Source organism: Pelophylax lessonae (assembly GCF_965119305.1).
Source record: "Pelophylax lessonae genome assembly, chromosome: 2".
Lineage (NCBI taxonomy): Eukaryota > Metazoa > Chordata > Amphibia > Anura > Ranidae > Pelophylax > Pelophylax lessonae.
Window position 1 is genome coordinate 201,951,073 of NC_138769.1, and position 12,500 is coordinate 201,963,572.

Consider the following 12,500-nt stretch of genomic DNA (forward strand, 5'->3'; position numbering starts at 1 on the left):
AACCCTGCACTCAGTACCTAGCGCACCCCACAACCCAGCATGCAGTACCTAGTGTACCCCACAACCCTGCACTCAATACTTAGCGCAAACCCCTCAACCTGCACTCAGTACCTAGCGCACCTCTCAACCCGGCAGGCAGTACCTAGCACACCCCTCAACCCCGCAATCAGTACGAAGAGCACCCTGCAACCCTGCACACAGTACATAGCGCACCCTGCAACCCTGCACTCTTTATGTAGCACACCCCCGCAACCCTGCACTCCCCTGAGTTCTGTGCATTACACACTCCTGACCCCTGCCACATACACCATATACATGGGCAAGGGAAAGGGGATGCAGTCAGGGGCAGAGCCAAGGGGGAAGGGGGGGGGCGGCAAAATTAGATTTCGCCTAGGGTGTCAAAAATCCTTGCACCGGCCCTGAGTGTGATTCTGCAAACGCTGCCAATAATGCCTGATTCTATGTACCAGGGAAGAAAAATCAGAACAGTAGGCTATTTTCCTCAAATCTGATTTGAAATAGCATAGAGATCAAGCTTGTGGTTATAGAAGCCAAACTGGTCTCACAACACAAATTTAGAGGTTACCAGGTTATCTTTTAGGTTTATAATTTACAGGACAGGGTTTTCTTCAAAACCACATCTTTTCAGTCCCCAGACAACTATCAAACTGACATTTAGGACCCACAGTGAAAAAAATATTGATTACCTCTTGATTATAGGACAGGAGAAAGAGTCTACAAAGACTGGCAATCTGCTCAGTGGTGAGCTGTGCAATATTACATCTCAACACAAAATAGGTAAGCTTACTAATGAAAATATTATAAGTGATATATCTGTAACTGTCCACAGCACATACAATAAAATAAATACAATTAGGTAAAAGGGAAAACCCTCTTCAGGATATTTTTGTTGCCTGTAGACATGTGCGGTTTGTTTCCTTCCGGATGAATTTTTAATTATTCAGAGATTCAGATATGTCTGAATACCCTAATTGTAGTATAAACAAAGTTTACCCGAAAGCTCTGAATAACTAAACTAAATTTGTCTGAATTTTTGAAATTCGAAATGGAAATTCAAATCAAATTTTACATCAAATTCCAGTCAAATTCGAACTGTAAACATATTTCTTAAAAGCAAAGACTGTGTGTGTTATTAGAGTACAATTTTGAAATAATGCTGTTTTTTTGTTAAGCCAAAGGTGATTTAACCACTTCAATACAGGCCACTTTCACCCCTTTCCTGCCCAGGCCAATTTTCAGCTTTCAGTGCTGTCACACTTTGAATGACAATTGCGCGGTCATGCTACACTGTACCCATATGACATTTTTAGCATTTTTTTCACACAAACAGAGCTTTCTTTTGGTGGTATTTAATCACCGCTGGGTTTTTTATTTCTTACAAAAAAAAAAGAAAAAGTCAGAAAATGTTGAAAAAAAAAAGTTTTTCTTATTTTCTGTCAGTAAATTTTTAAAATAAGTAATTTTTCTCCTTCACTGATGTGCGCTGATGAGGCGGCACTGATGGGCACTGATAGGCTGCACTGATGGGCACTGATGAGGGGGCACTTATGGGCACTGATGAGGTGGTACTAATGAGGAGGTACTAATATGCCGCACTGATGGGCACTGATAGGCAGCACTGATGGGCACTGAGAGGTGGCCCTGATGGATGGCACTGATAGGCACTGACGGGCAGCACTGATGGGCACTGACGGGCGGCACTGACAGGCACTGACGGGCTGCACTGATGGACACTGATGGGCAGCACAGATTAGCAGGCACTGATGGGCACTGACTGGCAGCACTATGGGCACTGATTGTGGGCACGATGGGCACTGATGGTGGGCACTGTGTGAACTGATTGTGGGCACTGATGGGCATTGGTTGGGGTGACTTATGGGCACTGTTTTTTTACTTTTCTGTAATCAGGGCGCTGTGGCACTCTGCATTGATTGGGGACAATGCTGTGGCACTCTGCAATGATTGGGGGCACGCTGTGGCGCTCTGCATTGATTAAGGGCAATGCTGTGGCGCTCTGCATTGATTGGGGGCAATGCTGTGGCACTCTGCAATGATTGGGGGCATGCTGTGGTGCTCTGCATTGATTGGGGGGCACGCTGTTGTGCTCTGCATTGATTGGGGGGCACACTGTGGCACTCTGCATTAATTGGGGGCAATGCTGTGGCACTCTGCATTGATGGGGGCATGCTGTGGCACTCTGCATTGATTGGGGGGCACGCTGTGGCGCTCTGCATTGATTAGGGGGCACGCTGTGGCACTCTGCATTGATTGCGGGGCACGCTGTGGCATTCTGCATTGATTGGGGGGCATGCTGTGGCATTCTGCATTGATTGGGGGGCATGCTGTGGCACTCTGCATTGATGGGGGCACGCTGTGGCGCTCTGCATTGATTGGGGGCACGCTGTGGCACTCATTTTTCTGTTTGCGCCCCCCCCCCCAAAAAAAAATTTTGAGCATCAGCCGCCACTGGTGCCAGAGTTTAAGCCCTGAAGAGCAAAGGGGGTGCCAGTGTGGGCCCTGAAGAGTTAAGAGTTGCAGCAGTATTCACAGTTAAGCTCCCTCAGCCAGAGAGGCTAAAGGGAGCAGTGCAAAGGACTTTTGTATCACTGGAGAATGTCAGAAGTCAGTTCAAGTTCACAGACAGCGCTAAGTAGCGCCAACGGGCATTGACCGGCATTCAGCCAGCGTCAAGTCAGCACAAGAGACATTTTTCTCAGTGTCCCATTTTATGATTTTATGTGTATGTATAGTTGAGCCAGAGGAGTATCCCACTCATTCCCTTCTCCCATCCAAGTTCCAAAAATAAATACAAAAACCAAAGATGCCGGACTGTTTCTTGTCTCAGTGCTCATACTTGGAGAACATGCTTAAATGTGCTGTTGTTGCTAGCGGTAGCCCAGGCGGACCCACATCCAGCAAAATGGCTGGGAATCCTGCTACATGAGTATTTGAAAAATGGCTGATCTTCGGGATTTTCACACACAACCAACTCCAGGGTTATAGAGAATGGTTCAAAAAAGACAAAATATTCAGTGAGCGGCAGTTGTGTGGAGGAAAATGCCTTATCGATGTCAGAGGTCATAGGAGAATGGGCAGACTGGTTCGAGATAATAGAAAGGCAACTGTAACTCAAATACCCACTTGTTACAACTAAGGTATGCAGAATGCCATCTCTGAATGCACAACACATTGAACCTTGAAGGGCTACAGCAGCAGGAGGCCACACTGGGTGCCACTCCTGTCAGCTAAGAACAGGAAACTGAGGTTACAATTCGCACAAGCTCACTAGAATTGGACAATAGAAGATTGGAAAAAAGAAGAGTATTGGTATCAGCTGTGACATTCAGATGGTAGCGTCAAAATTTTGCGTAAACAACATAAAAGATCCATCCTGCCTTGTATCAACGGTGCAGGCTGGTGGTTGTGGTGTAATGGTGTGGGGGATATTTTCTTGGCACACTATGGGCCCCTTAGTACCAATTGAACATCGTTTAAACAATGAGTATTGCTGACCATCGCAATCCCTTTATGACTACAGTGTACCCATCTTCTGTTGGCTACGCCCAGCAGGATAATGCACCATGTCACAAAGATCGAATCATCTCACCACTGGTTTCTTGAACATGACAGTGAGTCAATGTACACCAATGACCTCCACAGTCACCAGATCTCAATCCAATAGAGCACCTTTGAGATGTGGTGGAACAGGAAATTTGCATCATGGACATGCAGCCAAAAAATTTGCAGCAAATGCATGATGCTATCACATCAACATGGACCAAAATCTCTAAGGAACGTTTCCAACATCTTGTTTAATCTATGCCACGAAGAATTAAGGCAGTTCTGAAGGCAAAAGGGGGTCCAAACCAGTACTAGCAAGGTGTACCTAATAAAGTGGCCAGTGAGTATGTGTATATATATATATTAGTGATTGACTGATATTGTTTTTTTACCGCCAATACTGATTTTTTGGTCATTGGATATCAGTATCGGCCAATATTGGCAGATATTTTCAGAAATTAAAAATCTTTTTTTTTTTTTTTAATGTCTACAGGTACTGTGGTGGAGGGATCTGGGGGTCTAAAAGACCCCAAACCCCTCCTCTGCACTTAAAAGCATTCAAAACGCCAAGTTTTTGAATTCTGCGCCACCAGCACCCGGAAGTGATGTCATGTCATGACATCACTTCCGGGTACTCGGCGCCGCCGAATTCAAAGAAATGTAGACCTGGTCAGAAAGAGGCGGTGCAGATGGAGACCCGGTCAGACGGCGGCGGTGAAGGTAGGATGCCCGGGTCTCCCGGTGGGACAGGAGACCGGGGCGAGCCGCGGAAGGTGGCGGGAGGGGGGGGGGGCATTTCCTTCCGCTCCTTGGAATGACAGCCGAGCGGCTTCTCAGTGGTTGTCATTACAAGACAGCAAACCGTCGGCTATGGACACCGGTACCGGGGTGATGCCTCTAGCTGCAGGCATCACCCCGGTACATGCACTTTCCCTAAATATCGGCAATATTGGCAAATCAAAAGGCCGATTCCGATATATCGGGGAAAGTGCATATCCGCCCTCGATATATCGGCTTACCCGATAATCGGTCGATCTCTAATTTATATATATATTTGCATAAATATTTTTCCTTTCTAATTTAAACTGAGGGTTCACAATATACTTTAAGTTTTATTGATTTCCGATGGTGTTAGTAACAAAGTAATGACTTTTATTTCCCAGCAAGCTTACTCTGTTAAAGTTCCGTCTGCAGTGTCTCTTCCCTCAGGAGTATCCCAGAAAACTTTTGCAGTCAGTTTATTAGGCTCTGCTATTTTCTCCTTTACACTTGGACACTGAATCCTTGGTGGCTCTAAATCTGCAAAGACATCACAGAAAGGCCATAAAATGTGAGATATGCATGGTAATGAATATCTAATCATATAATCAGGAACATAAGAATAATGACTGTACATTGGCATGTTTAATAACACAATGCAAGACGTATTTATTTGCTCTTCTGCTTATCATGTGTGTCCATGTGTGATTCACTTGGTCTGAGGGAGTGTCCCCGCTGTATCCAATAGGGGATGCCTGTTGGACAGTGGAGGAAACCCAACCAGTAACACACAGGCTTTTGTGGCAGTTCCAGAGGGAGGGCACAACTGCAGTGCATCCTGGGATTGACCATAAAAGCCAAGGGTATATGTGACAGGGCGTCTTTGGCGGGAAGCAGAGTCCCAGGAGGAGGGTGACGGCAGTCTCTCCTCCTGTCAGAAAGGAAAGTGGTCACAGGCAGTCTGCCTAGTGAACTAGGTGTGGAGCTGAGCCATAGAGGTCCTGAAGAAACTGACAGTGGAGCTGAAGGCAGAGCTACCTGGGAAAAACTGTGTCCGTGAGTACCAGGGGGCTTGCCAGGGGTCTGCCCAGGAAGGGGACCACTCCAGTGAGGTCAGTGGATAGAAGATCAGCGCACACAGTCAGTGAGAAAGGGGGTGCTAAGTAGAACCCTGAAGAGTAATCTACCAAATAGTTTGCTTTTCAATACTTCACTTCAGTGGCAGGGTGAAGCAGCGGCCTGGACTGTTTACTGACAGAGTCAAGGACTTAAAGTGCTAAGAAACTACAAGTTGTTGCTATGGGTAACCCAGGGGAATCCACTTGAAGCAGCTCCCACGGGTGTAGTGCTACATGCTCTTAAGATGGCACTGCCCCTCCCCCCTGTTGAGTGCCCCCACAGCAAGCAGCTTGCTATGGAGACACCCAAGCCGAGCTGCAGCTCCGTGTATCCATTAAGACATGCAGCCCTGCCCCCTTTCTTTCCTTATTGGCTCATTGACTTTGATTGAAAGCAGCAGGAGCCAATGACGCCATGCTGCTGTCTGAACCAATGAGGAAGGAAGTCCCGGACAGCCAAGTCTCTTGTGCAACATCGCCGGATCTAGATGGGGCTCAGGTAAGCATTAGGGGGCTTCTGCACACAGAAGGTTTTAGATTTTATTGCATTTACAACCACTTTAAATATACTGTGTAAAGGGGCATTTTTGTTTATTTATCATTGATCTTATATTTTAAACAAATAAATTTACTCCTGATGTTTTGATCTTTTTTTATATCTTTAAATCAAGAATACACAGAAACCATCTCTCAGCAGCAGCAATGCAGAATTCTTTACCAGCAATCTGCTGTATAAAGTGCCGTAATATAATCATGGATCAGTTTTCACGATAAAATCTTTTTTTTTCTTTTTTTTTGCTAAATTATTCAACAATACAGTATGAACAAGTTTAACTATGAATGGAGAGAAAAAAAAATCACATAGAAAAACTTTTTACAGATTTTTTTTTTTTTTTTTTTTTTACAAAAGCTGAGCAACCGGAGTGGTTTCAGAACATAACAATGTTTTTACCACCATCTTGTGGTGTATCTTTAGTAATACAAGCCAGCAGCTGTTTTCTCTTATTTGTAGCCAAAAATAAGACATTTAGATATTGTTAATCAATAAAGCAAAGCAATAGATAAAGAACAATAACCCACAGCAACTGGGAAATCAAACGTATGCACTGAGGAACATCTAAATAATATTTTATAAATTCAAGATCCAATGTGGTTTACCATTAATGGAGCATTCAAAAAGAAAAAAAAAGATTTTTATTTTAAAGTTTTGAAATACTGTAGATAGTATATCATAAATAACAAAAACTGGATTTTTGACTTACCGTAAAATCCTTTTCTCTTAAGTTCCTTTTCTCAATCAGTTCTCTCTGATTCATATCAGTAGGGTTATGCTGCCCCCTACAGGAGTAGGACACTAGGTAGAAAAAAGTTCTGGCTATGCCTATGGGCAGTCCCGGAGGGTATACCTTCTCTCTTCCTGCATAGGATGCCAGTTTTGTATCAAAGCAGTGTCAGCAAGTAACACCAACCCAACTCAAAAATAGAGGGGTGGGTACTGCGTCCGTCAATGAACTTAAGAGAAAAGGATTTTACGGTAAGTCAAAAATCCATTTTTTTCTATCGTTCGTTGACGGACGCAGTTCTCTCTGATTCATATCAGTAGGGACGTCCCAAAGCAGTGCCATAAAATGAAGGGTGGGAACAGCAGAAAAGAGCAAGTCCCCAATGCCAAAAACAGCCAACCAGGCAACATAGGACTCATCAGAGCAAAAGATGAGGCTCACCTGAAACAAACAGTAAACACCCTCAAGGAAGGCCAAAAGCCCTCCAAACAGCAGCCAGCAAAAAACCTTGCGCCCAAAAAGAGGCATCTGCAGATGCCAGCACATCCACGTTATAAAACAAAGTAAAGGTGTGAAAAAAAAAACCTTTACGTGGGAATCGGACCCTCAGGGGGACCCCCCCCCCCAACAGCCCATCCACACCATCAATAGCAGAAAAAACCCCACCAAGGCCCCACCCCCCCCCCCCCGATTGGTCAAGCGCCGCGGATGGCGCACTCCCCCGGCCCCCCATGTGGCCTGCACACTAGGCCCCAACCTCAGGTAGGCCCAAACAGTCCCCCACGTGGGAGGGGGGAGGGAGGGGGGTAGGGGTGGTAGAGAAGGGGGGTTCGCAACAGGACAGAGAGAAACCCAGGAGCGTGAGGGTCCGACCACCCCAGGGAGGAGGCCCGCATCCACCTCAAAATACGCCAGGGAAGGGGGGGGGAGACATTTACTCACCATACCAGGAACACAGGTGGGCGCCATCTCCTGACAGGACCCCAAGCCACCGGAGTAGGGGGGCTGTCGGACAAATAGGAATGCTGCGACATAAGCCTAGACCCTGTCGTGTGCGTCATGGCGAGGCGTTTAACTTGCAAGGCCAGTCCCTGTGCAGTAGGACTATGTCGCAGCCAACCCAGCGCAGAGCTAAGGTCTGCGCACGCTCGCTGGCCAGACTGGGGTGACCACTGGACGTAGGGATCCAGCCCGTCGCATAATTGCTTGAAGATCTCACAGGAAAAATGTTCTGGAGAAAAAAGGCTAGCTAAAAAAATTCTACATAAAAAAATACTTTTATGCCAGAACCAAAGATCCCAGCAAGGAACTAGGTCCTTACTCCCGACAAGGCAGATTAAAACTGACATCCTATGCAGGAAGAGAGAGGACTGCCTAGTGTCCTACTCCTGTAGGGGGCAGTATAACCCTACTGATATTAATCAGAGAGAACTGCGTCCGTCAATGAACGATAGAGAAATATTTATTTCACCGCAAATCTTCATTTGCACCACTTGCCTTTGTACTCCTCATCCAACACTTGCCTCTGTACAACTCATCCACCGCCCACCTGTGTACCCCTCCACAGCTTCTTGCTCTACACCCCCTGTTCACAGCTTCCCTCATACCTCATGCATTTGCACCCATCATCTGCAGTTCACTTCTTCACCTCTTCTCCACAGTTTACCCCTGCTTGCCTTGTCCACAACCATAGGCATGTGCAGGGGGTGTGCCGGGTGTGCCTGGGCACACCCTAATCACTACGTGCAGTGATAATTTCCCCTACACTCAGGCTCTCCCCCTTGTTGCCACCCCCTCCCCCCCCAGATCTGCAGCACTGCTGGTTTACCTCCTCTCCTCCCCCTCCAGCTGCTGCAGGGTATGTTTCAGGATTGAGAGCTAGTAAATATGTCATTTACCGATCCCTTCCTTTGCTAAATGAACACAGTGAACACACTCGCACCCTGTGTCCATTCATAACTGAAGCATATCAAACATGCACTTTATTCCACAATAGCTTGCTTATGAGCCACGAAAAGTGCCAGAAAAAACCAACAAGATTCCCCTGTCATAGACTCAATGGAGTATAAAGTGGTAGTAAAGTCAGCGTTGTTAAAGAGGTTGTAAACCCTCTCTTGGAACTTGTACATATAGGTAAGCCTTTAATAAGGCTTACTGATAGGTACTGTAAATATTTCCTAAACTTGCACCATTTAGGACATATTTACTTTTAATGCAGCCGATGACATCATCTGGGCATGCGCTCTGAAGGAGCAGACAACCGTGCCGTTCCTTCAGAGCCCTGTGCCCTGTGCCGTGAACGGCGGCTCCCATGCGCATGCGCAGAAGTGATGTAATCGAGGATTCGAACCAGGACGGCCGAACATGTCGACCGTCCTGTCGCTGTGTGGGTGGCACTGCGGAGGCTTCGTTCTAAGGTAAGTATTTCATAAACCGGCAGTCGCCGTCCTCCATTCCCAGGCATTCACCCAGAGCTGGCGTTCACTATTTTTACTTATCTTTACCTGATTTTTACTCTGTATTACTTATTTTATCGGCATATAAAAATAAAACGGTTTTAATGGTACTGCACTATCGGAGCACTCTTTTGTTCCTTCCTTGATCTGGATTGGAGGATCGGTCCCCAGACATAGGAATACCACGGACCAGAGTGAACCACAGAGCCCAGCAGTTTCCTATAGGCTTGGGAAGCCATAAGCTCTTAAGGTCTTGGTACTATATGGTACTCAAGACCCAACAAATCCGGTGAGTGTGCACCCCTTTCTTTACAAGATATGCCGATTATACCAGCAGCTGATGTATTGGAGAAACAGTACTAGGACACATTTGCACAAGATCACTGAAGGAACTTCACATTGGGACTTTTGAATAATTTGTTTATCTTGAATATAATTTATTTATTGATGTATTATATATCTCATCTAACACTTTGCACTTTATCTTAATTTTTAGTTATCACCTTTAGGAATTCAACTGTTTTATTTGATTGTTCACTATTCAGGTGTGTGAACAACTAATTGTCCACCCCTGACTGATTAGAAGCAAGCGCTATATTAATCCCTGTGGGATCTATATCTTTCTATTATTTTAAACTATAGCAGCTGCTAATTAATTTTTTACCCACTTATTTATTAATATATATATATACACATCACCAGATACACTTTTTTATTTATTTATATATTTAGTTACTCCTTTAAATTAGGCTCTCCAGAGGCGCGAGGGTATATACTATTTTAGTATATAATCCTTACCTAAGTATTTCATAATAAATTTGTGCAGGGTTTACTTCCTCTTTAATTCTTCCTATGATAAGGCTTATCTGTAGGTAAAATGAGTATCTCCTAAACAGATATTCATCCTGGACGCATACTGTGCTGGACCTTCAGAGCACCGTGCCATAACCGAGGGCTCCCCCGCGCATGCACGGGAGTGACGTCATCACAGCTCCAACCACTCTCACAGCCAGAGTCCGCGAACCCAGAAGGAAGACTGGGGGAAGATGGAAGCTCTCTCAGCGCTGACAGTGCGCCGTTGGAGGGCTTTGTTTTAAAGTAAGTATTTCATAATGTGCTAGTATGTGATGCATACTAGCACATTAGGCTATTATTTTGCAGTGGAAAGTTGTTGTTTTTTTTGCAGCGATTTACTGTCACTTTAAAGCTTGGTTCCGGCTTTGCAGATTTTAAGCAGGATTCGACGAACACTACTTGAACTGAACCTGGGCAGATTAGCTCATCCTTGATTTTTCAAAACCTGGTCAATACAAAAGTGAGTGCTATGTATTAAAGGCTGTGCATGTTACTTTAGTTTGCAAAAGGGCTGATTTACTTAAAGTATTATTAACCACTTCTGGACCGGAAGATATACCCCCATAATGACCAGGCGATTCGGCACTGAGTTATTTTAACTGACAATTGCCCGGTCGTACAACGCTGTACCCAAATAAAATTGACGTCCTTTTTTTCCCACAAACAGAGCTTTCTTTTGGTGGTATTTGATCATCTCTGCAATTTTTATTTTTTGCGCTATAAACAAGAAAAGATCGACAATTCTGACAAAAAAACAATTTTTTCACTTTCTGCTATATAACATTCCCAATAAAAATAAATGTAAAAATCAATTTTTTTCATATTTTAGGTCAATATGTATTCTGCCACAAATTTTTGGTAAAAAAAAATCCCAATAAGGGGACGATCAAAGGGTTAAATGTATGCCTAGGGGGTGTTTTCTAACTGTGGGGTGTGGGCTTTTGGAATCAACACAGGGACCTGTGTTCCTAAATAGGAGGAACACAGGAGCCCTGTGTTGACTGCTGACAGAACATTGGTTTGCTGTGTTTACAACAGCAGACCGCCGTTCTGTCTCCACAGGGAGCGATCGCGGGTGCCAGGCGGCAATCAAAGCCACCGGACCAACAGATCAGATTCCCCGCTGGCGAATGGGGGTGCTTGCTTTTTAGTTTTGGACGGAGTGGAGATGGATTAGAACACGTGTCAGTTTGTATTGCTGTCCGTGCCCCCGTTAGGGAGATTCACTCTCTCTATTTGTCCTGGTTACCATTATTATTGAAAGTGAAAGTAAAAATAAAAGAAAATCCTGAATTTTGGGTTGTCCCAAGAAAAGTAATAGAGGGGAAATCTTCCAATGGAGACAGTAGTTCTGGGTTCCCCACAATATTCCATTAATTTGCAGGGATTTCCTCTCACTTCCTGTTGTGGTTATGGGACAGGAAGTGAAGGTAAATCTCTGCACTGTAGCCATCTTTGTTCTTTCTCAGCATACTTACCCACTAAACTATGTGCATATTGGAAATCAGGCATTCTCCTCTACTGGTATACTTACCGGTTTTTAAACGACAGCTCTTTCCCATCCATATGAAAACCCTAATGGTAGGTACTTACCACTGAGACACCTTAAACAGAAATGTATTCTCTCTATATGCATATTTTTTACAGTACTAAAGAATCTTTATCCGTATAGGCACATTTCGTGTTGTGAACTCTGGCTGACCCCTGAAGAAGGGTATTCACCCGAAACGCGTAGGGTCTTTTCCGTTTCTCCTCACCACTTGTACCTTGGAGTCTTCCATATTGAGGGTGATCTGTCCTTGCATGCAATTTTTAGCTTCTATTGTCTATCATTGTTTATTTGTTGTATATATTTTTTTCTTGTTTTGTATAAAAATAAAGCTTTGATATTTTTTACTCTTCAGTCTTTTCTTTTAGTGTCTAGTGGCAAACAATCGGGGGTTCCCTCCTTTTCTCTACTTACCGGGATGATGGCCACTGACACTAGGTGTTAGGTGACGGGACAACATATACCTTCACAGATGGCAAAAATAACTCTAAGGGCTCTTTCACACGGGTGATCCGATCAGATCCGCCTGTCAGTTTTTTAGGCGGATCTGATCGGATCCTCCATGCAGCTCTATGGGGCAGCGGATGTCAGCGGAGACACCTGACATCCGATCCTGTCCGTGAAATCTGGACGGATGGAAACCCTATTTTCCCATCCGTTCAGGGATCGGATGGGATCGGATGAGAGCGGACAGGCGATCCGCTGTCATCCGATCCCCCATAGAGAGCAGCGGGAGCTGTGACACCTTCCTCTCCCCACTGCAAGCAGAGACGGAGCTGTCATCCGCCGGCTCAGCGGGGATCGGCGGATCGATCCCCGCTGAGCAGCACGGATCCGCCTACGAAGGCGGACCATGTGAAAGAGCCCTTAGAGGGGTTATAACCCTTCCTTACTCTAT

At 45.1% G+C, this 12,500-nt stretch overlaps 1 protein-coding gene across 1 annotated transcript in view; it reads right to left on the reverse strand.

Annotated features, from left to right (window-relative positions):
- The window catches only part of SRPX (sushi repeat containing protein X-linked), a 148,871-nt gene that overhangs the window by 19,397 nt on the left and 116,974 nt on the right, over positions 1-12,500 (reverse strand). Inside the window, exons 5-6 of the mRNA XM_082248004.1 lie at positions 4,755-4,881; positions 708-840 (exon numbers count right to left, since the gene is read on the reverse strand). Coding sequence (XP_082104130.1) covers positions 708-840; positions 4,755-4,881 — 260 coding nt within the window. The remainder of the gene's footprint in view (positions 1-707; positions 841-4,754; positions 4,882-12,500) is intronic.